Source organism: Caretta caretta, chromosome 26 (genome assembly GCF_965140235.1).
Source record: "Caretta caretta isolate rCarCar2 chromosome 26, rCarCar1.hap1, whole genome shotgun sequence".
In the NCBI taxonomy this organism is placed as follows: Eukaryota; Metazoa; Chordata; order Testudines; family Cheloniidae; genus Caretta; species Caretta caretta.
The window spans coordinates 13160981-13186676 of record NC_134231.1 but is presented as its reverse complement, the minus strand read 5'-3'; the positions used below and the strand labels follow the sequence as shown (position 1 = coordinate 13186676).

At 42.1% G+C, this 25696-nt stretch overlaps 2 protein-coding genes across 3 annotated transcripts in view; one reads left to right on the top strand and one right to left on the bottom strand.

The window, feature by feature from the left end:
- Positions 1-4159, top strand: part of BOLA3 (bolA family member 3) — a 12746-nt gene extending 8587 nt beyond the window's left edge. The window contains exon 4 of one of the 2 annotated variants that reach the window (XM_075123488.1): positions 390-4159. In XM_075123488.1, the coding sequence (XP_074979589.1) occupies positions 390-443 (54 nt within the window). In that variant the 3' untranslated portion in view covers positions 444-4159. Of the gene's footprint in view, positions 1-386 lie in introns of both variants that reach the window. The other variant, XM_075123487.1, reaches the window with a different exon arrangement.
- Positions 749-25696, bottom strand: MOB1A (MOB kinase activator 1A). Its single transcript, XM_048829243.2, has 6 exons — positions 25549-25696; positions 20726-20892; positions 19148-19241; positions 12873-13006; positions 9470-9633; positions 749-5576 (listed from the first exon to the last, which is right to left on the bottom strand). Exons 1-6 carry the CDS (start codon positions 25560-25562, stop codon positions 5499-5501), a joined length of 651 nt encoding a protein of 216 aa, XP_048685200.1. The 5' UTR covers positions 25563-25696; the 3' UTR covers positions 749-5498.

The following is a 25696-nucleotide window of genomic DNA, read 5'->3' as shown; positions in this document are numbered from 1 at the left end:
TATTACCAACCCCTCTATGATCACTTGATATATTTGGGAAACAGAGAAAAGATTAAGTTGCCCAATCTCATGCAGGAAGCATAGGGCAAAGCCAGGACTAGAACTCTGCTAAATCTTCTGCCTGTCCTTAAAATATGTTACTAGGAGCCAGAAGCAGACTGATACACCGGCTGTAGATAAACAGTCCAAACAATTTAAGTTAAAGTAGAGCACATTGCCTGTAGATAGGGTCCTGGTTTTCCCACTCAGTGTTGTTAACTTCAATTGTAAGTTTCTACAGCTGCATTTCTATAGAATTTCCATGACTATTTCCTTAAGATCTGTAACAGGCCTTTTTGAAAATTTTACCCTTTCCCTGAAAGTGACTTTTCTTTTTTTGGATAAAGCAGGATCTGCTGTTTAAGGTGTTTCTGAAAAGGTGCTTCACGTCTTCATACTGCTAGAAAGGAGATGCAACATAAGATACTAGTATGAAGTGTCCCATCAGCTTTCCAAAATGAACAGATACTGAATTCCCCCTACACTTCCCTTCCCTGAACATTTAACTGTGGAGGTGACAGCTGCAAACAGAGAACATCATTGTTACAGTATAAAGAAAAAGAGTAAGAAGCAATGAACAAACACTATACAAAGCTATCGCTACACTGCAGAGACTGACCATCATTTGTGCTTGTTGTAACTGGTATAAGTCTGTAGGTTAAAATCCCTAATAGCCTCAGTGTTTTCACCTGTTTAAACCAGAAAAGCATTTGAATACCACATGCTTTATTATTTGATTGAATGGAAGTTACAAAAGTAGATACAAAATATTTTGTAAAAAGTACAATAAATTTACCTAAAAGTAACCAAAAAAGCCCGAAGTAAAAACTTTTATTATAACTATTAATGTAAAAATACTATTAAAATTTTCATATTAAATTCACTAATGTTAAACAGTTTTTTTGCCATGGAGTAACGGTTTAGTCAAGTTGAAGGAAACATGCAGGAAACCACACAAGGCAGAGCAGCAGTATTGATTTGTAGTTAAAGTTTGTCCCTAACACTGAAAGTAGCAAGAGGTCTAAATACTGTAATCAGTTTTGATTCACAGCACCACTCCCCTGCAATGCAAGTTAAGATGTATCAACATTGTCCAAACAAACTTTTCTGCCTACTTGAACCAGCTGCATGAAAGAACCTTGCAACCCTAGTCCATCCTGAGGAAGTGTGTGTATTGATATAAATATACAAAGAACTTCAAAAAGTCATAATCTAGTACAGGATTTCTCAAACACTGTCAATTTTTCCTTTAACAGACAGAACAGCCTACCCCTCTAAATGATTAATTTCCCTCCTGAATTCTTAAATTAACAGTGCAATTCAGAAAACTATCTAGAATCTGACCAGAGAAACCCAATAGTTTTGTCAGGAGTTAGCTGAAGCAGATCACTGGACACTTGCTGAGTTTCAAGTGAGATCTATCCACTAATCTGCCCCTCATTGCTGGAGTGACCAGTGCCTGCCTTGGAAGAGGGCAGAGATTGAGGAACAAAATACAGCTTAAAGCTAACTAGAAAAAGTTCTTTTGCCTTAAAACAAATGAAGCCTTACCTACCTTTCTCAATGATCACAGCAATGTTTCTTTATAATGGAAGAAAGGTTGAGTAATCTCCTATACTGAAATCTATTCATTGCAAGGAAGCTCAGAACAGATACATAAGCACTTAAGGTAAAACTAAATTATCAAAAAAGTTGCATTTGTGCAAGGCCAAGGAGAAAGCTTGCTCATTACAGATGCCAAGCAAAAACCACCAGTTTTATTCACAGTCCTATTATGAGGTTTTAAATATGAGCAACTTACATAAAAACATTGCAGGCTAACCCTAGAACAGTGTGGTTTTAAACTAAGTTTAATTTGTACAATTTTTGACAAACGCTGTAAACTTAAGTAGCTGCTATCTGTCCATTTTGGGTTGGTGAAGCAGAATGATTTCAAAAAAAGCTTTTAGCCAGTCTTCCCTTACAACCTGTAAAGGCCAGATTCTGCAGCATGCTGCATGCTGTCCATTCTCCTTAACTTCAATCAGAGCTTGCTGGACCCTAGGTAAACCAAGCATGAATGTTTTTTGAATTTGACTGATTCGAAAAACAACAACAAAAGGGACCGGCTAATTAAAAAGTGAATTCCTTCAAAGCCACGTGCCATTTCAACCACTGAAGTCCAATCAGTAGGCTATAAAAACATTCCTGCATTTGGACAAAGCATCTGTCTTGCTATTTCAGACCCCAGAATGACTTGTGCAGCACTGGTAGTTAGGAAAAAGGCTTTTCAACTTTATAAACTGAGTCAGTTTGAAATCACAGCCAAAGTGTATAGGAGACCATACAATTTTACTTTTGTCCCCTACCCCATGTCCACACTTCAAAGTTAACTATTGTACTTTTCAGAAGTTAATTATGAGCGAGCACTCGTTTGTTCAGAACATTTTGTTCTTAGTCAGCAGTGCTTGGTCAATGCATGTGCAGTGTGAGAGCAGATAAATAACGGCTAAGCAAGAATACAAAGTGTGAAAAATACTGATAGAACATAGCTTTGGCAATGTTGTACTTTATGGTGTTGGCCTGCTCACTCAGGGACTCTAAGATAGGATGACAAACGAATCAGCTGAAATGTGGCAAAAACGGCTTCATCTTGGGAACAGGCTATATATGTATTTTACAGAGATAATTCAGTGGGTCGCTGGAGTTACGAAGTTTGGATTTTAGACATTTAAGATTGAAAATAAAGTCATCTTGTAAAAAAGCTACATACTTTTGAAATCTCCCAGTACAGACTAGTTGGTTTGACATCTAGGGCAAACAGTGGTATGGGTAAGCAAAAGCCGTACGGAAAGGAATCATTTAACACACACTTCTGTGTGGTTCCACTAGGGGCAGAGGGGCCAACAAAGGCAGAAGTGGCACAGGATCCATATGGATGCAGGATTTCAACCCCACAGATCCCTAGGCAGTCACGTGGGACTCTCCTGGACCAGTAGGCAGAGTGCCATGACTGCTTGCCCATTCAGGAGCTTCACAATCCCTGAGAGTGGGGAGAATTACACAGCGTGCAGTGAGTGGATTTACTGGTGCTTTAAGCATCATTAATTTTACACATCACTGAACTGCAGTTCACAGGTAACAGGCCTGCAAAGAGAAAAGGGGCTGTGCAGAAGAGCAAAGGTGGTGAGGTGTGGCAGGGGGAAATGGACCATCCCCCATGGTGCTGACTTTTCCCTTTGCACAGCTCCAGCCCAGCTTTTGCTGGTGTTTCTCCCATGCACCATGTAGTCAGTTGGGCAGAAGAAGCATAGGGGACTAGATTATTAAAAAGAAAAATGCTGGATGCCCCCTACACCAGCAAGGGAAATTAAAAGCCAAAGCTACCTAAAAAGAAATATCAAGGTTTCAACACAAAATTCCACCTATTATGGGTGGAACATGTCACCTGTCCCAGCTAGGACCCCTTTGTCTCTGAATTGCAAAGTCTGCACTACAAGTTAACTTGGTTTCTAAGAGACTAGTATTTAATCATGTAAATCAATACTGTGTATTAAAACAAAATGACCTCCAAGCTCTAGAAACCTGTCAGCCACAAGTTTCTCTCCTGGAATGACACATGCCACAAGTAACATCAGAACAAACAGGATGAAAAGAACTCAGGATCAGGCCTTCAGAATGGAATGTTTTCTTGGTTTTTTTTAAACAAAACACCGTTAATGATACTCATGATGTCTCACAGTCCAGCAAAGAAACTAGGTCTCAGCTCAGATTTTTCACAATCAGATGGTGCTGGCGATAAGTGTCTTAATTTGTCAAAATACAGTAATAACTCCATTAGTTAATGGTGACACTTATTTAAAAAAAGAACCCTCTGCAGTTCACATTGGGGTACATGCAGACTGTTTCTCTTCTAATGAAGCTTCCACACTTATGCTTTTGTGCCAGTCTTAAGTTTTTCATCTGTTTTTTTTAAGATGGGTTCTATTTTGCTTTATCTTAGTCACTTTTTGGATCATAACTTCATGTCCATGCAACTCATGGCTAGTCTACTATTTTACTTAAGGCTCTAAGGCAAATTCAAAGTGCATCTAGATACAAACTTAAAACAAACTACTCAAAAAAAAAAATTAAAATAAAAGCATTCGTAAGGAATACACTGGTAGTTTTTCCTCCTATTTTTGATCCAGCATTTAAAAAAAAGGTTTTGAAAGTCACTCAATGAGTTTCAGTGAATTAAGTTACCTTTTTCCTTTTTTTAAAAACCACAAAGACACACATGAATTTGAAATGGCGTACACTGAAACAAAAATCCACAGGTGTATCCAACTGTTACTTAGATTTTTTTTAAAAGGGAAGCACAGGGCGCACACACACACACGTGTGTGTGTGTGTGTGTATATGTGCAATTCAAAGTCATAACCAGCTGAATACCAGATTGTTTTTTAAATTGCTTTGGTTGCTGAAGCTACATATACCAACCTATACCTAGTAACAGCCTAGTTCTAAGAGAAAAATGCGGTGTGTTTTAAGTGTAAATTGCATCCATCATAAAATTTGCAAAAATAGTTCTATTTCCTACATAGAAAACAGTGGAATATCAAAGTTCATAACGTAATGCACTTATCAGAAGTATTAAACAATTTTGATACTAGCAAACAGAGCTTTAAAATGGAACTTTGTTGAGCAACTAAACGCTGGATGGAATAAAACCCAAACCAAAATATTTGCATTTGCAGTTTTGCAAACAATTTCTAGCCAAATATAGTATCTACAGAATTCTTACCATCTGTTGTTTCATGTCAGATAAATTACAATAGCCACATTTTTGGACGTGTTTGAAAAATTAAGTGTTATGTGGCCAAATTTTTCCACAACTCTCCTGTAAGTGTTACGCATCCAAACTCCTGAAGGTACACTTGAACATTAGGCAAACATCTCCCCCATCCATGTGCACAAAACCTCGTATGCCCAAAACTGCAAGCTGAGTTGAGGTCTCAAAGTACTTATCCATCCAGTTTCTAGAGCAGAAAGTTAATTCTGGAACTGCTAATGCAAACTATAATGCTGTAGTTCTGCATAGAAAATTATGCAAAATTTCACTAATTTCTATAGATTGACATTGCAGGGATTAATGCATTCATGAACCCCACCTTTCCAAGTAAAAGATCTGATAAAGTAGCTTTTAGAATTCATAGCTACTTTGCTCTGAAGACACTTTTTCTGAATTGCAGACCTTGGATTTTACATGAAATTTGACCTCTTTGCAATGAAGCCCTCACACCAGCTACTACGATGGAAGAAGGGCAGTAACTGTGCTAGACTGGAAAGCATCTGTTTTAGACTCGCTAGCTGTGGTACCTGGTTTCTCAGGGACTGTGCCGCTAAAGACAAAGTGGTAAAGAAATAGCTGCAGCTGGTATACGAAGCAAGAAAGAGTAACCATGTTTGAAAGCAGAAAGAATTCTTCCAGGGAAAATTTATCTGTCTTTGGATCCTAGCTTTTCAATTAGTTCCTGAAGAGGAGCCAACTCACGCCTGTCAATCAAGTTGAACTCCTGCAGGGGGAGAGAGAAACACAAAACAGGATCAATTTAAATAAAAATTGCAGTAGACAGAATAAGTGACATGCAACATCCATTTAATTCAAAACTAAGGCAAAATAAAGAATTCCAGCAATTTACAACAAATAGCTTGATACAAGTGACTTTAAAATAATACTTCGTTTATTTGATAAATGCTAATTAATCCTCTCAAAGCCCAGTCTGGTTGATATTCTCTAGAGCTAGACTAAGTTCTCCCCCAACAAAACTGAAGTTCTGTGAAAGCAACTACATTGACTAAATTTTTTAGAGAAAATTGTTAAAGACAAATTTTGATTTGAAATTAAACAAAAAGTTGGTTTTGTTTTGATATTTTTCATTCAAAACTGCAGTCAGCTAGCCGTCTAATATTGGCAGCAGAAGTTTGTGTTAAGTGTCCATTGGAAATATTATCTGATTTCGAGGCCAGAAGAGCCATGGTGATCAGCTAGTCTGACCTCCTTTAGAACACAGGCCATTCAACCTCCCCAAAATAATTTCTAATGCTTATCTTTCAGAAAAAGATCCAAGCTTGATTTAAAAATGGTCAGTGATGGAGAATTCACCACAACCCTTGGTAAATTGTCCCAATGGTTAATTATTCTCATCGTTGAAAATGTATGTTTTATTTCCAGTTTGAATCTGTCTAGCTTCAACTTTCTGCCATTGAATCATGTTATACCTTTCTCGGCTAGATGGAAGAGCCCATTATTAAATATTTGTTCCCAGTATAAGTACTTATCAACTATAATCAAGTCACCTCTTAATCTTCTCTTTGTTAAACGAAATAGATTGAAGCTCCTGGAGTCTATCACTATAAGGCATGTTTTCTAATCTTTTAATCAATCATTCTCACAGCTCTTTTTTGAACTCTCCAATTTATCAACATCCTTCTTTAATTGTGATACTGAACATAAGAACATACAAATGGCCATACTGGGTCAGACCAAAGGTCCATCCAGCCCAGTATCCTGTCTACTGACAGTGGCCAATGCCAGGTGCCCCAGAGGGAGTGAACTTAACAGGTAATCTAGTGATCTCTCTCCTGCCATCCATCTCCACCCTCTGATAAACAGAGGCTAGGGACACCATTCCTTACCCATCCTGGCTAATAGCCATTAATGGACTTAACCTCCATGAATTTATCCAGTTCTCTTTTAAACCCTGTGTGACAGGGTCAGGCCAGATGGCTACAGGAGAGTGATAGAAGGCAGATATATTAGCCCCAGGTTAAGTAGGTCCCTTTCCCCTGAGTAAGGTAACAGGGAAGGTTTCAGGACAATCAGGAACTTTCTGGAAACAATTAAGGCAGACAGGCTGATTAGAACACCTGCAGCCAATCAAGAAGCTGCCAGAATTAATTAAGACAGGCTGGCTAATCAGGGTACCTGGGTTTTAAAAGGAGCTCACTTTAGTTTGTGGTGTGAGGAGCAAGAAGCTGAGAGTGAGAAGGTGTACTACTGGAAGACTGAGAAGTACAAGCATTACCAGACATCAGGAGGAAGGTCCTGTGGTGAGAATAAAGAAGGTGTTGGGAGGAGGCCATGGGGAAGTAGCCCATGGGGAAGTAGCCCAGGGAATTGTAGCTGTCACGCAGCTGTTACAGGAGCCACTGTAGACCGCTGCAATCCACAGGGCCCTGGGCTGGAACTTGGAGTAGAGGATGGGCCTGGGTTCCCCCCAAATCCCTACTTGATACCAGAGGAGTTGACCTGGACTGTGGGTTCCACCAGAGGGAAGGTCTCTGGCCTGTTCCCCTGATCCACTAGGTGGATCAGCAGAGACTGTGGGGATTGTTCTTCTTCCTTTTCATGCTGGCCAGTGATGAGGCTAACTGAGTGAATGGCAGATTTGAGCCATGAAAGTGGCCAAAATGAGGGCTGCTGTGAACCTCTGAGGAGAGCAAATCTGCCAATAAGCGCAGAACCCACCAAGGTAGAGGAGGAACTTTGTCACACCTGTTATAGTCCTAGCCTTCACAACCTCCTCAGGCAAGAAGTTCCACAGGTTGACTGTGCGCTGAGTAGAGAAAAACTTCCTTTTATTTGTATTAAACCTGCTGCCCATTAATTTCACTTGGTGGCCCCTAGTTCTTCTATTATGGGAACAAGTAAATAACTTTTCCTTATTCACTTTCTCCACACCACTCATGATTTTATAGACCTGTATCATACCCCCCTTAGTCTCCTCTTTTCCAAGCTGAAAAGTCCTTGCCTCTTTAATCTCTTCTCATACGGGACTCATTCCAAATCCCTAACCATTTTAGTTGCCCTTTTCTAATGCCAGAATATCTTTGAGATGAGGGGACCACATCTGTATGCAATATTCAAGATGCGGGCGTACCATGGATTTATATAAGGGCAATAAGATATTCTCCGTCTTATGCTCTATCCCTTTTTTAATGATTCCTAACATCCCGTTTGCTTTTTTGACTGCCGCTGCACACTGCGTGGACGTCTTCAGTGAACTATCCACGATGACTCCAAGATTTTTCTCCTGATTAGTTGTAGCTAAATTAGCCCCCATCATATTGTATGGGGTTATTTTTTCCAATGTGCATTACTGTACATTTATCCACATTAAATGTCATTTGCAATTTTGTTGCCCAATCACTTAGTTTTGTGAGATCTTTTTGAAGTTCTTCACAGTCTGCCTTGGTCTTAACTATCCTGAGCAGTTTAGTATCATCTGCAAACTTTGCCACCTCGCTGTTTACCCCTTTCTCCAGATCATTTATGAATAAGTTGAATAGGATTGGTCCTAGGACTGACCCTTGGGGACACGGATTTCCAGCAGCATTATACCAGTGCCAAATAGGAAGGTAAAAATCCGTATTTCTACTCGAGATTCCCCTGTTTATGCATCCAGGGATTGCATTAGCCCTTTGGGCTACAGCTTTGCTCTGGGAGCATGTGTTCAGCTGATTATCCACCACAACCCCCGCAATCTATTTCAGTCAGTTTCCCAGAATAGAGTCCCCTATCCTCTAAGACAGACAAGATGTATACATTTACATGTAGCCATAGTAAAATGCATATGGTTTGCTTGCGCCCAAGCTTACCAACCGATCCAGATCACTCTGTATTGGTGACCCATCCCTCTTCATCATTTACCGCTCTCCCAATTTTTATGTCATATGCAACCTTTGTCAGTGATGATTTTGTTTTCTTCCAGATCATTTATAAAAATGTTAAATAGTGTAGGGCCAAGAACAGATCCCTGCAGCACCCCACTAGAAACACACCTGTTCAATGAGGATTCCCCATTTACAATTATGTTTGAAGACCTATCAGTTAGGTAGCTTTTAATCCACTTAATGTGTGCCATGTTAATTTTATATCTTTAGGTACCAAGTCAAATGCCTTACAGAAGTCCAAGTATACTGTGTCAACACTATTGTCTGTATAAACCAAACCTGTCATTTCATAAACAAAGTTAGTCTGACAGTATCTAATTTCCATAAACCCCTGTTTGGTATTAGCAAAAAGAAAAGGAGTACTTGTGGCACCTTAGAGACTACCTTCATTTAATTCTTTATTAATCGAGTCCTTTATCAGATGCTCCATTATCTTGCCTGGGATTAATGTTAGACTGGCAGGCCTCTAATTACCCAGATGATCCGTTTACCCTCGTTAAATATTGGCCCCTTAGCTTTCTTCCAGTCTTCTGGAACTTCCCTAGCGATCCCAGACTTATTGGAAAAAAAACCATCAACATTTATGGAAACATTTGTATTAGTCTTGTAGATTCTGTAAATCTGTTTTATATAAAACCTTCGTTCTGGGTCAGATTTAACTTGATAGTGTCCCTTTAAATTTGTCTGTAGAATGAGTCACTTTAGGACTAATAGCTAGTAATTTAAAATTTACCTGTACAAAGAAGATAAAGTGCTTAAAGGAGGTGTTGAGATGGGCCTCCTCCTGGAGCTGCATCACAGAGTCAAAGTGCTGGTGGTAAATATGGGCATAGACCCTAAAGAGACGCTTCAATATAGTCTTTGCCACAGACATGAAGTTCTTAGGAAAAGGGACACCTGAAATGTGCAAACAAATGCAGAACATTTTTTAATCCAGTTTAATATATGAAAGCAGAAAGCCCAGCTGCTGAATGAAAATTTTCTGCCAAAGGGCACTAGACTTAATCAGAAACAATGAAACCCCAAGCTTCAGTAAGGGCATAAAACTTATTCTATTCAGTTGTAAAAATCTAGTCAATACACTTTTAATAAATTATATAAGAAACTGAGATATGGAGCAAATAATCACTTATGCAAAGCATCACTCACATCCCCTTTCCACAAACTACCGAGCATCCACAGTTCTCTTTGAGGTCGACAAGAACTAAGGGGACTTAGCACCTTTTTAAAAAAACAGACTCTTTGTGCATATAGGCCCTGATTCAGCAAGGCACTTATGCACATGTCTAACTTTAAACATGCAAACAGTCTCCCTGAAGTCAATCATAAACGAAAGTGCTTGGCTGAATAGGGATGGGATACCCACTGGCCATAGGGGCCAAGTCTAATTATCTAACATCTGTATTCTAATTCTTGTTCTGATATGGACTTCCTGTGTGACCACACAGGGCAAGTCATTTAAATTATCACCCTAATCTGTAAAAAGAGAGTTAACTCCCTTTTGGAGAGCTTCTTAGGCCCCAATCCCACACACGTTTACATACAAGCTTATCTCTACTACTATGGGCAGTCCCATTGACATTAATGGGACTATTTTTGGAAGTGAAGTAAAGCATGTGTGTAAGTGTCTGCAGGATTGGGGCCTTAGCTATACTCCATAAGGATTTTAAATCAATGGGACTAGTACTCTTTAGTCACTTAGGTACTTTCAAAGATCTCACCCTTAGAAGCCTAATTATGGACTTTAAAAATTTTGGCCAGTATCCTAAAAATGTTATCCTAACTGTGTTAACAAATCGAAAGTCTAAATAACTCTTAAACTGAAGCAATTTTGTTTTCAAGTCACAAAGATTTTATACCATCCAGAGGAATTTTCATTAAAAATACTAATTTATTCCCTAATGCTGCAGACACTTATGCACCATTTTAACACTAACCATGCATAATCCCACTGAAGTCCTTGCAGCTATTCATATTACTGTAGGAACACGTTTGCAGGATTTTTTTGACTAACAGTTTTATAAAATTCAGACAAGATCCCCTACCAGTAATTACATATAAAAACAAATTACAATGTAGTTCATTATACATTTTAACCTACATTTGCAAAAGAACACATTTTCAAATTACATTTACAAAGCTTCAAGCTCATTTAAATTGATTACAAAAAAACAACTAAGTGACTTAAATGGATTAGTTAAGTGACTCTATACTTACCTTCAACAAACAAGTATTAGTAGACAGCAAAATAGGAGATCATAACATATGGAAATGTCTACTGCTTTTTCTACCCCAAAAATCTGCATATTGAATTAAATTCAGTATGAGATTTGATTTATAAGGAAAAGTTAAGCATTTTAAACAGTGGTGGTCCATAGCTTGTTCCTCCCCTCTCCCATCCAGAGCAGGAAACACTTTCAACTTTCTCTCTTTATTTGGGTTACAAGTGAATTATGTAACTGGAACCATGATACTTGTGTACTTAGGCTAAGTTTTCATTGCAAAAAAGGTGCATTTTTATGCTGTTAGGTTTCTTGATGCAAAATCCTACTGGAGACAATTTGCAAGTAGTTTTTACCCAGACGTACCCAGTTGGGGTAAACCACAGATTGCAGGGCATGTACTGTATAATCTATGAAGCAGTATTAATTTTCAGTGAGGTTCGGGCAGCTAATTGATCCTTAAGTGTTTGAAACATTAGATTTTTAAATGATACCTTTTAACTACTCTACACAACATCATGTCTACCAATAAGAGAATTTTTAGGATGCACTGCAAAGAACATTAAGAACTTTTTCTTATTTTAAACAAATTTCAAAATAAAGTCCACGGCTGGCAAACACCTGGCAACAAATTTCATTTGAAGAGTTCTGAGTTTGTTCTTACTGGAGTTCACTTTCTTGGCCATATTATACCCCCTAATCCTCACCATGGGAGATTTTTATCACTTAGAAACTTTGAGATTAGATTTTTCTGCTTATTTGGAGATGTGAACCTGACATACAGTAGCTTCAGTAAAGACACAGATTTGAGGTGAGACTTTACGAGGGATGGTGTTAAATTCTAGTTCTAGTGCAGTGGTGGGCAACCTGCGGCCCGTCAGGGTAATCCGCTGGCAGGCCATGAGACAGTTTGCTTACATTGACCGTCCACAGGCACCGTCACCCGCAGCTCCCAGTGGCCAAAGTTCGCCGTTCCCAGCAGATTATCCTGACAGGTCGTGTGTGGTCTGCGGGCTACACGTTTCCCACCATTGTTCTAGTGATTATAGGATCAGAATCTACCCCACTATCATAGCTGCAAGTTTGTCATCATGGGAAAAATGTCACAGATACCATGACTTTCCCATGCGTCTACGACCTGTCTCTGTGTCCATGACTTCAATAAACTCGCCCTGCAACAGTGACTGCTGTCACTCCTGTCCCATGGGGCTGGGCCCGACTTCCAGCTTTGGGCATTGCAACCTGGCACACGGGGTCACAATGCTGCTCAGGTTTGGCCCAGCTGCCCCTCCACCATGACGAGTGGGGGGCCAGGCCAAATTTGAGTTAGTGGTGTTGTGACCTGGTGCATGGTGTTGCAATGGTGCTCAGGTTTGTCCCAGCTGCTTGTGCATCATATCATGATGGACGGGCACCCAGACCAAACTTGAGCAGTGCTATGACTCCATGCACTAGGTTGCAACACCTGGAGTGGGGAGCTGGGTCCAAGCCCAAAGGACAAGAGCTACCCCTAAAGGGTGAGCACGGGGCAGGCTTGATCTCCAGCACCTGCACCCCTCCGTCCCACCTCTTCATTTGTCACAAAACCCATGACTTTTACTAAATGTACCATAACTACTCTGATTTTTTTTTTTTTAAATGCTGTGACAAATCTGCAGCTCTACCCATGGTATATATTCACACAGGAAGGATTGGGTGACATGATTTGAAAAGAGAGAGCCTGGATTCCCAACTTCAGACTAGATGAATTTTTATACCAGTATTATCCAGTTAAAAATAGGATATAACAAGAGAAATACGCCAACAACCAGTGACTGCCACCATAGCTTCTCTCTAATGCAGCTAAGTACTTTTATAGCCCTCACCACCACAGTATTCCCCTGCCTAGTGCACGAATGTCATGATTTCACTTACCAATCTTTGAAGGAAAGAGGGTTTCATCATCCAACTGGTCCTGAACCCATGTCATCAAATAATCAATGTACTTCGGAGCTGAACATTTAATTGGTTTCTTTATATTGGTACCATCTGCCCAGTGGTATTCATACCTATGGAAAAAACCAAGGTTTCTTTAAACAAAGAAAAATAATTTTACTTTTTCAGATACTTCTTTATTAGGCACAGGCTCTCTCTGTTTTACTTGTTAAACAATGGTAGTGCAAACAAATTTTTTTTAGCTGAACCATGATTAAAAAAGGGGCTCGATCAGAACCCAACCAGGAAATTGGAATTTTGGGTTCTGGCTTAAACCAGCTTCCATGTCATTTTTATACACAATTGTGTTAGTTTCTTTTTCTTACGGTTTAGAGTCTCCACTTCCTATTGTTTCCACAAAGCGTACAACGTGGCGATTGTGCAATTGAGGAGAGCTGACCACAGCTCCCTTTAGAGCCAATTAATAATGCTGCTTGAGCTGCCATGAGGAGATGTACTAGAGAGGTCCCATTTTCCCCTTCCAAAGTTTAAGTGATCTGCCTCTGCAGCAATCCCTTGTCCTGCTTGCCCTGGAGTGAAGGGTCTGGGCCAGAAGCCACTGCAATGCAATAAAGATGGTTCTCTTTCTTTATAATCTATTGGGAAGGTAAAGATTTTTAAAAAGCTGGAGTAAACTGATACACAGAGAAATGAAATAGCTTGCCCGAGAAGTCCAAGCTGGGGACAAAAGCCAGCAGTCCCTATTTCCAGTTGCTATTTGAATAATTTGATATAGCATTGCCTTTAATATTTCATAATGGCTTCTTTGGGCTTTAACCCATCGTTCCTGAGTTATGGTAGAAGTATACGTAACAATGAATATTGCATTATAGTTGACGTTCTATATGCAGTAACAGAGTCAAAGACAGAGTCCCAACTTTAAATGTAACCAGGGTACTTTGCGAATATGTAGTATTTTATGATTCTGTGTGTAGAATTAACTTTAATGTCTTAAATGTGCAATGTGACACATTTGACATGGAAATCATGGGCCAGATCCTCATCTAGTGTGAACTGGCATAGCTCCACTGAAGTCAATGAAGCTACATCAATTTATGCCAGATGAGGATCTGGCCCTATATCTTTAATGTGATTAAATTTAACATCCTTGAGGGGAGAAAGAGGCCAGAGAAACCCACCACAGCAGCATTTAACTTCAAATAGGGGAACTACACAAAAATGAGGAAGCTAATTAGAAGGAGCAGTTGCAAGGGGGAAATGCCTGCAAACTGCATGGAGATTCTTTAGTTTGAGCCTCTATTATGGTATTTTTAAATGTATACCTCAAATAAAAGAAAACAGATAGAGGACCAAAAAAATACCACCATTTCTAGACAAAACTACAGACTAAAAGAAGCAATTAGAGGCCTTTTAAAAATTGGAAGTTCAATCCTAGTGAGGAAAACAGAAAGGATTGGGATCTACAACATAATGAGTGGCGTTGAGATAGCAAATAAGGAAGTGTTATTTACTCTGTCACATAACACAAAAACCAAGAGTCGCCCAATGAAATGAATAGGCAGCAGATTTAACACAAACATAAGGAATTACTTCTTCACAAAACGTACAGTCAGTCGGTGGAACTTGTTATGATGGGATGCCGTGAAGGCCAACAGCATAACTGGGTTCAAAAAAGGATTAGATGAGTTCATGGACGATAGGTCCATCCATGGCTATTAGCCAAGTTGGTCAGGGATGCAACCCCATGCTTCACATGTCTTTAAGCCTCCAACTGCTAGAAGCTGGGATTGGATGGACAAGGCATGGATCGCTCAAAACTGCCCTGTTCTGTTCATTCTCTGTGAAGCACCTGGCACTGGCCACTGTCAGAGACAGGATACTGGGCTAGATGGACCATTGGTCTGACTCACTGTGACCATTTTTATGTTCTTATGCTCCTGGTTTCTGACATTTTAAACTCTTAACCATACCACAGAACAGGTTTAATTTTGTAATAAGATTAAACAAAAATCACTAAAGGGAGAGTGCTAATGAGTTTATTACAGGATTTATGCAACTTATGTTTCCTACACTCTGTGGGAGTGTACTTCAGAGTGTGAAATGAAGTGTGAAATTAGAGGCACTGAGACCCAGCTGTCCTGGCAGTCTTTCTAATGAGCCATAGTGCTTTTCATTTCAAAGCATCCACTCTGGACACAGTGGATTCTGGGATGAATAACCCATAGCATAGGAAGCTGAAAATTTTAAGTGCGTGTCCCACCTCCCAGGCCCCCTCTAATACTAGGCAAAATTCAGAGATAATGAAAAGTTACATTGGTGGGATGTATGCATTGAGAAGCTAGGAGAGGAGTGTGTAAGACTGTCTAATATAAAGCATTCTGTTGGTTGCTCTTCCTAATACACCCGTTCCGTCTGCCCATTCAGCATTTAAGTCAATGATCTCACACATCATCAATAAACTCACATTAACTCTGAATCTTGCCCGCCATTGGTGGGAGGGAAGGGAAGAAGGCAACCAGAACGACTAGTTCAGTACAGACAGCTGCCAGGATACAGGAGGGTCCAGAGGATCAAAGTCTGTATGTGAATAACCAAAAATGGTGTATACCCATAACTGCGCTATGTGTGCCCTTAAATCGGGAAGGAAAATACTATGCATCTTTATTTCTTACATTTTTCCAAAACTTGGCAAAATGAAGAGTGAATCTTTTCTGTGGCTGAGAGATGTGCTAAATTTTAAACCAAAACCATTTGAGTTATTCCAACATGCTAAAAAAGCACATTTGAAAAATGCCTTAATTGTAGTTTTCACCAGTGTTCTCATGCTCAGCCTAGCTGACTGTCTTCCAAGTTCCCTTTTACCCCACCCCCATGCAAAAATCATTTGGGACTGGAAAAAAGAAGAAAATTTTAGTCAAAAAGGCATTTGGGGAGGAACTGAAGGTACATGTAAAAAAATCACAATTAGAAGGCACTGTATTATGTACTATATTCCTCATTAAACGGGCATCCATCAGAACAAACAGCGAAGAGTCCTGTGGCACCTTATAGACTAACAGACGTATTGGAGCATAAGCTTTCGTGGGTGAATACCCACTTCACTGGATGTATTCACCCATGAAAGCTTATGCTCCAATACGTCTTAGTCTATATGGTGCCACAGGACTCTTTGCCACTTTTACAGATCCAGACTAACACGGCGACCCCTCTGATACTTGACACCATGAGAACAAAGAAAGCTCAGCTCAGACCAGATGCGGTAGCAAGCAGTAGCCAGCGAGCTGAGCCAGAACAAGAAGATGAGCTGACCAAACCATATAGATAGATAGATTACTGGTTGTAGGAGAAGGAAAGAAGTTATAAGTTTGGCATGTTATCCTGCAGTTACCAAGCAGAAACTGACCACAACTGTTGAATGCTAGAGATGGAAGGAAAAACAGAGTCATGAGTGTAGCTCATTAGGATTTAGCCAGTATTACAAAAACATCTATCTGGGGTCTGATTGTACAAGCTCTTTGTGCTTGGGAATCCCATAGGGTACAGTGAGAATTTGGCTCACTTGAAGGCTTGCAAGGACCTATATAATTCACAAGGGAACTGGTGCTCTATAAACATTTGAGGGAATTTTTTTTTTAAGTCTTATTACAATATACCTAGGGCTGAATACTGAAGCCTTTATACATGCAAATATAAAGTATGACTAATTCCATTAAAGTCCAGTGGACTACTATTCAGGAAAAGCATTTGCAGGAAAATGGATGTTGTTTTGCTAAATGCTTTAGCATCATTTGTTAAAGAAGTTATTTAAAACGTTCAGGCCCTGATCCTGCAACGAAAACCATACAGCAGACCTCTATAGAATCGCTTGATTTAAGTTGAACACATAGCTAATTGTTTGAGGAATCCAGAGCCTTTGAGTGTAAGCTCATTACAGCAGGGACTGTTCCTTTATCTGTGTTTCTACAGTGCCTCACACAAGAGTCCAAATCTAGACTGGGGCCTTTGGTGCTACCACAACAGAAGTGTTTTAATTCAGATCATCAGTTACTTTGTAATGAGTGAAATTTAATAATTTTGATCCTGAAGAAAGTGACCTCTATATATTTAAAAAAAAAACGTTAAGTTAAAGCTGGCAACTAGAGTCCCATTTTAAAAATTGTTTTCAGGGAATGTTGAGGAAACTAGTTTGAGGAATTATATGCAGTATCTATTGCTGCTAACATCCTTTTGCTGATCATGAATCATACGTCCCTCCATTGGCTTCCAGTAAGGAGAGCAAAGGCAATTCAAGCTCTGAAGACATCAGCAAGACTGTACATCTGCAAAAGTACATCTAAAACCCTGAGTCTGAGACTGATGCACAGGGTTTTGTGATCTAAGTAATTTCAAGGGACCACCCAAACCTTTATGTAGGAATTGACAGTAGGTCTCCAAGAAAGCAATCTGAGTTCTGCAGTGTTACACAGAAAACTTGGAAAAACTGCATACTTTACTCATATGAAGTTTCTCTCTCGCTAACAAACCCCAACAGTCAAACTAAAAGCAGACATCAAGTGTTCCAGTTCAAACAGGAAGTGTTGAAAGGAAAGCACACCAAATATAGAAACAGGAACTTTCTAAGCTAAAACTTTCAAGCCTAGATATTACCAGTTAACAAATAAAATAAAATCATAGGACACGGTTTTACATTGAATACTGCAGGTCAGCCAGACTCCTTTTTCACTGAGTCATAGTTGTAAACTTTCATTAGTCTTTGCTGACTATAGTGAACAAAAATCTTCTACACCTCCAGAAGAAATGCCACAATCAGAATACCTAGCTGTGGCATGTGCCACTAAGCTCCAATCTAGTCAGTGTTTGCAGTAAACTGCTGGAAGAAAAAAAACTGTAGTGAAACTTGTTTCTTTCTGCCCCGAAAGAGATGCTTTATATGTGCTACCTGCCATATTAGACACATCTGAATATGAGACAACTCTCATGTGCATTCAAACCCATCACGTACTTCTCTTTACCCCCACAAGACATCAGACCTACTGCCTGCAACACTTTGCCACAAGAGCATATCCCTTCCCACCGCAAGAGATATATGAGCCTTCCTTTGAGATGACTAGACCCTTTCCACAGAACAACTGGCACTATTAGGTTGCTCCAGTAGATAACACATCTGATCTTGTGCTGCTAAAAACCACAATGCTTTATGAGTGCATGGGAAGTTTTTGTGGACATGTGTGAAGCTACAAAACAAGAGTCCATTACCGCTGCAAGAATTCAGAATACTGTGTATTCTTGGCATGGAAAACACAACCTACACCAAATTAAATAATAATAATAATAATAATAATAAAAAAAATTTAAAAAATGGAGCATGTTACTACAGAAGTCCCTAGTCCAAATAAAGCAAAGGGTTTTTATGAGATATTCAGCATTGGGCTCGATATATTAATGTTTGTGACAACAAAGTAAGTAGTCTATTATATTGCTGAGTTTCTCATATATGTTTTGTATTCTTCTGAAAGAAGTCTGGAGTTCCTGTGAAGGCTCTCCTTCCTGTTTTGAACCAGTATAATCATGACCATTCAGCTTCCCCTATTTCCAGCCATCCATCTCTGCCGGGTGAGGTCACTGGACAGAATTTATGACTTTTTCTACCCCTAGGTACAGAGCCTAGATGCTGTGGGTGGGTGTTAATGAAGTGAAAACAATTGTTTTTTAGTTTTCAAAATCAGCATAAGTGGTCTGAGTAAATTCTTCACACATGTGAATAATCTAAAAAAAGATTCTTGATCAATAGATTAATATGCAGTTCTGTAACGTAACTAAGGTGCTTTAAAACAAAATGTTTTCTTGAAAAAAAGTTTCACTGAATCAATATATTTGGATCATGAATATGACAGGAATCTCTGTGATCTTCAGACCAACAGAGATAATGTTGTGACCCATCCTTCACTCCTGTGTAAATATACAGTATTAAAGACACCAGATTGAACCAATGATATCTCTAAGTCCAACAACCTCCCTCTGACAGCACCAGTACCCGACAGCTCACAAGAACGCAAAGTTCCCCAAAATGCACCTTGTCAATTTTGCAGTGCTGTATGTGGGGGGATAGGAAATATTCACAGGGGCATGACAATGAGGCTATAAAACACCAAATGATTATCTGTTCTTTTTCCATTAATGTTGCATGTTTTTTTATATTTGTGACCTACCCCTGTTTATATATTACGGCTGGTCTACTGCAGTGAGTTTCCTACCTTGGTCCAGCAGACATCACTGGACAGCTTGCTTCTGTGCAGAATTCTGTGATGGTCCCATATAACATATTGATCTGATTGAAGAAATCCACAGCTGTAAAGATAACACATCAACTTTAAGTGTACATGGAATTTAAAGACTTATGTTGATGTTATCTTCTCTGGTGGATTATCTGGTCAGATGGAAATACCATCATCACTAGTGTGAACACAACACATCATTTTCAGAGAAAAGTGGTTTTCATTCTGTATTGCATCACACTGCCAGTAACAACCTTTTCAGAGTGAAGATTTCTATTCTCTAGCCATTTTGATCTGACCTTTTTTTTTTTTATTGGAACACCATAGTCCTATTTCACTAAAATATTTAAGTCTAGTGTGCAATTTCCCTTGGTTGAATTCAATCTTTTGGGAAAGCCGTGTAGTGACTGCCAAGCTCAAAACCTTAGAGTGCTGAAAACCAATGTCTTAACATCTGAAAATAGACTCCCCAGCTTGCAAACAATACGGGGAGTCAGCATTAATCTGTAAGTGTAGTGGTAAAATATCACATGCTAAAATCATGCTGAAATGACTTTCAAAGTCTTTAGTTTGAAGACCAGTGCAAACATTTTCAGGATCAGTAATCTTTTTCTAACCACTAGTCCTAAAGGAGTGCTCAGAAAAAAAAAATCCCAATCCTTGCACTGATTATTACTCCACTAGTAAAACACGGGTATTACAATGTGCTCCTTACAATTTAAGGCAGACACTTTCAGACTAAAGATAGCCTGTATATAATTTTCTTGTTTAGTTTGAGAACAGCCACTTAAAATTTCTTAGAATATATTAGTATAGATTAGACTATACCTGGAAACCCTTTTAAAAAGGTGAAGTCTAGTTTAAATTGTTTCATTGTAGTCCAGCTTGGAATTGACACTCGTGTTGCCAGTGAATTAGTCAAGATAGGAGTTTTAGTGTAGTTGAACAACAAGATTACTTAAACTGCTATTAAATAAAAATTAATCCACATTTATTAATAGTTTTAAATTATCAAAATTGATCCAGTGTTCATATTATGTACAAAAGATACTATGCTTATATGGTACATGTCTTGGAAAATATGGAGTGTGTCTACAAGCTTCCATCACACACATTCCTGCCTGACAGAATGTCATCTGAGCATAAACCAAGAGTTAAACGGTGAGAATGTGACACGTGTTCTAGGCACCACTAACGTTCTTTTTGAAGCCTGTGACAGTTACTGTTTGCTTAATAATCCAATATAATAAAACAAAAAGCAAAAATAAAATGAACAGAGAAATATTGGTTTGGAAATATCCCTCTCCCCTCAAAAGAATTAGGCTCAGATTCTTCAGGTATGTAAGTGTTGCTGCACACAGCCTCACAACGCCTAACCAATTTAGGAGCCTAAATCACATTTTCAGAAGGGATTTAGGCACTTAGGAGCCAAAATCCCACTGACAGTCGATAAATCTAAAAATGAAGTATCCAGTCAATATTTGTAAGTGTGAAAAGATGCTTTAAAATACACAGTTTTCTCAAGTATGCAGCCAGTTATTTTTTCTAAGGACTTACTGTTAACTGCAATCCATTCATTGAGGTCCTCTCCTTCTGGCAACATAACTGCTTGTCTAAGATTACCACTTCCCAAGGTTGCTTCTGCATGTTTCAAGAGCTCGTACTGATGGGAGCCTTCAGGAATATTCTTCTTGGGTTTGAATGTTTTAGAGGACCGACTGCCACTGATAGAACAGATACGGATTTTCAATTATGTTGTCAATAGTAGTTCTACATTTCAAAGTGGAACTTTTAATTCCAAAGACTATATATTCTCATATTTTATTAAACATCTAACGGAACATTTATCTGTGTACTATACTAGCCTTGCTGAATTCTCCTTGCTCCTGGCAAGTGACATTATGTTTTTCATTATCACCTTTCTGGTAAAAGAGCAGGGTGAGCAGATTTTGTGCCTGGGCTGGTAAGTTTTCATGACAAGACCATACCATGCAACCACATGACATGAATTACTGTAAGAAACACTGAACAGAATGTGGTTGATATTTAACCAATTAGATTTCATTTCAAGTTTGGGGCCTGACCATGAAATGCTTATGAATGTAGTCCTTAGACATGAAAATACTTCAGTGAGAATAATCATGTGAGTGAGGATTATAGGATGCTGCCCCATGCAATTATTTACATCAGTCAACTCATTGGCAATGCGTTTAAAGTATGATTGAATATTTTGCATGACAATTTTAAAAAAAACTTTTATAGTACCTTTCAGCCAAGGAGTTCAGAGTCTGTTACCAACAATTTAATCTCACAACACCCTGTGAGGCAGGTAAATATTCCCATTTTACAAATAGGGAAACTGAGGAATAGATAGGTTAATGCATGTCCAAGGTCATATATCAAATCACTGGTCAAAGTTGGAATTAGAACCTAAGAGTCCTGGCTACCTAGGTTCCCCTGACCCATTTTAGCCAGTCCTTCTCTAATAGTAACTGTTTCATGTAATACAATGTTCATTAGCACGACAGATGTGCTGATGGAGAGATAAACCCAAATAATTATAGAAAATAGTTATCTACAGAACCACACCACATTGAGTATATGCAAAAAATACAAGTGTCGTTACAGACCATACTGCAAAAAAACAATAATCATACAGGAATCCTTTACCTAGGATCAAAGGCTATAGTGATCACCCTAACTCCCAGCAGTTACCTCTCCTTTCCAGCCCGTTTTTAAACAATTATGAACATCACCTTCAAAAGCCCAGCATGCTGTTCAGCAGAAATGGCCCTAATTCATTGTTAAAAATCTATATTTTCCTGGACATACCTATGATGATCCAGACTACCAGTCAATTACACATTTGGGCTGGATACCGGGAGCTTTTCTCATATTGAATAGTACTTATGAGAACAGTCCCATTGAAATCAATGAATCTATTTGTGCACATTAGTCAACCCAAGTAAGAGCTGCTGAATCAGACCCTTTGTGAGCAGAAAGGACACAAAGAAAAACATATATTATATAAATTTTATAAATTATAAAACCAGGTTCTTCTGACAAATAGCGCCTATCCCACTGGAGTCCAGATCCTGAGCGGAGCCTCAAAGGTGCCATTACAATACAAACAACAAGTAGCAGTAATAATAATAATACATGGCAATTTAGGAGGCCATGTACACAAATAGCCAGAAAAATCAGGTTATCAGAATGTAAAGTGGTGAATCCAGATATCCTTAAACAGCAATAGCCACTTGCCTTTGTTGACCATGAACAGGGGGCTAATTCTTCTCTTGCTTACACCCGTGATTTACACCAGTGCAAGTGACAGGAGAATCAGGCCCAAAGTTTTGCTGTTAACCCTATGATGGAAATAAACACACTAGTTTGGTGCAAAAGCTTTGGTACTACCAGCAATACACTGGCAAATCAAGCTCATTTGGCTCATATGCGTGTCCTACTAGCTGCCTGGTACAGCCTGAGTCAACGGCGAAATGCTAACGGTGCAGATTCTGGACTCAGTGGAGTTCACCCTGCACATGACAGAGGCCTCTGCCTTGAGCACATCAAGCTTTCAAACCATGCCAGTGTAACCCACACACTGTGTGGTGTTGTGTCCCATCTAGTGGCACTGAGACCACTTAGAGAGAGAGACAGATGAATGAGTTTGTTCTACAGCCTTAGCTAACAGCCAGTTGGCTTTTAGCTCCTGCGGTAGAGGCTCATGCACTAAGCTCCAGAGGTCCCGGGTTTGATTCCATCCATCCACCCACCCACCCACGACTGGGGTCTGCGGCGTTACACCAGCATCTCCCCTAGAGCAGCAGGGTCAAACCTGAATGATAGAGGACATCTACCCGGTGCCAAAGGTCACAGCCCTGTTCCCTGCACCCGGGGCTTCAGGCTGGATTCTGCAATCCTCCTCTCAACCCTCCCTGCTCACACATGGCACCTGCCCTACATGCAGGGTCTGCAACCCCCCAGGTCACGGATTCCTTCCCCACCAGGCCGAGAGCCACCAACCCCCTTTCCCCCACTCCATGCCGCTTCCCATGCCAAGGGCCACCCCCCCCACAGGCCACCGATACCTTCCCCCCCAACCTCTTCACAGGTCCCACCCCCACCGAACGAGCATCCCCCCTACCCCATGGGCTACAGATCCTGCCCCCCGATCACCCCCAACTCTCCTCCCTCCCCCCGCCAACCTCTTCACAGGCCCCCCCCCGATCCTCCCCCTCCTACCCCACAGGCTACAGATCTCCGATCACCCCCAATTCTCCTCCCCGCTCCCCAACCTCTTGACGGGTCGTCCCCCACATCCTACAGATCTCTGATCATCCCCAGTTCTCCTCCCCCCTTCCCAAACCTCTTCACAGGTCCCACCCCCGCCTAGGGAGCATCCCCTCCTACCCCACGGACTACAGATCCCACCCCCCGATCACCCCCAACTCTCCTCCCTCCCCCCGCCAACCTCTTCACAGGTCTCCCCCCGATCCTCCCCCTCCTACCCCACAGGCTACAGATCTCCGATCACCCCCAATTCTCCTCCCCGCTCCCCAACCTCTTGACGGGTCGTCCCCCACATCCTACAGATCTCTGATCATCCCCAGTTCTCCTCCCCCCTTCCCAAACCTCTTCACAGGTCCCACCCCCGCCTAGGGAGCAACCCTCCTACCCCACGGACTACAGATCCCACCCCCCGATCACCCCCAATTCTCCTCCCCCCCGATTCCCCCCTCCTATTCCATGGGCTACAAATCCCACGCCCCACGATCACCCCCAATTCTCTCCCCCCCAACCTCTTCACAGGTCGTCCCCCCCGATCTTCTCCCTCCTACCCCACGGGCTACAGATCCCGCCCCCCAATCACCCCCAATTCTCCTCCCCCCAAATTCTCCCCTTCTATTCCACGGGCTACAGACCCCACCCCCTGCAATCACCCCCAATTCTCTCCCCCCCAACCTCTTCACAGGTCCCCCCCCATCTTCCCCCTCCTACCCCACAGGCTACAGATTTCCAATCACCCCCAACTCTCCTCGCTCCCCTCCCCAACCTCTTCATGGGTCCCACCCCCGCCTATCACGCATCCCCTCCTACCCCACGGACTACAGATCCCGCCCCCCGATCACCCCCAATTCTCTCCCCCCCAATCTCTTCACGGGTCTGCCCCGATCCCCCCCCCCACGGGCTACAGATCCCGCCCCCCCGAATTCTCCTCCCTGCTCCCCAACGTCTTCACAGGTCCCACCCCCGCCTAGCGAGCATTCCCTCCTATCCCACGGAGTACAGATCCCGCCCCCCTGATCACCCCCAATTCTCTCCCCCCCGATTTCCCCCTCCTACCCCACGGACTTACAGATCCCGCCCTCCTGATCACCCCCAACTCTCCTCCCTCCCCCCGCCAACCTCTTCACAGGTCTCCCCCCGATCCTCCCCCTCCTACCCCACAGGCTACAGATCTCCGATCACCCCCAATTCTCCTCCCCGCTCCCCAACCTCTTGACGGGTCCCCCCCCCCATCCTCCCCCACAGGCTACAGATCTCTGATCATCCCCAGTTCTCCTCCCCCCTTCCCAAACCACTTCACAGGTCCCACCTCCGCCTAGCGAGCATCCCCTCCTACCCCACGGACTACAGATCCCACCCCCCCGATGACCCCCAATTCTCCTCCCCCCCCCGATTCCCCTCTCCTATTCCACGGGCTACAGATCCCACCCCCCCGATCACCCCCAATTCTCTCCCCCCCAACCTCTTCACAGGTCGTCCCCCCCGATCTTCTCCCTCCTACCCCACGGGCTACAGATCCCGCCCCCCAATCACCCCCAGTTCTCTTCCCCCCCCCGATTCCCCCCTTCTATTCCATGGGCTCTAGACCCCACCCCCTGCAATCACCCCCAATTCTCTCCCCCCCAACCTCTTCACAGGTCCCCCCCCGATCTTCCCCCTCCTACCCCACGGGCTACAGATCTCCGATCACCCCCAACTCTCCTCGCTCCCCTCCCCAACCTCTTCACGGGTCCCACCCCCGCCTAGCGAGCATCCCCTCCTACCCCACGGGCTACAGATCCCGCCCCCCGATCACCCCCAATTCTCTCCCCCCCAATCTCTTCACGGGTCTGCCCCGATCCCCCCCCACCCCACGGGCTACAGATCCCACCCCCCCGATCACCCCCAATTCTCTCCCCCCCAACCTCTTCACGGGTCTGCCCCGATCCCCCCCCACCCCACGGGCTACAGATCCCGCCCCCCCGGCCACCCCCAACTCTCCTCCCCGCTCCCCAACCTCTTCACGGCCCCACCCCCGCCGCCTAGCGAGCAGACCCCCGCCCCGGGGCAGGCTCCCTCCCCCTCGCCCCGGGAGCCCCCCGGCCACTCACAAGAGGAAGCTCATCTTCAGGCTGCGGAAGGGGGAGGGGGGTCCCGGCGGGGGGAGGGGAGGCGCCGCTGGCTGCGTCCGGCCCTGAGCTGCGCAGCGAGAGCGAGCCGCCAACTGCCTCCCCGCCGCGAGCGCCGGGCCGGGCGGGG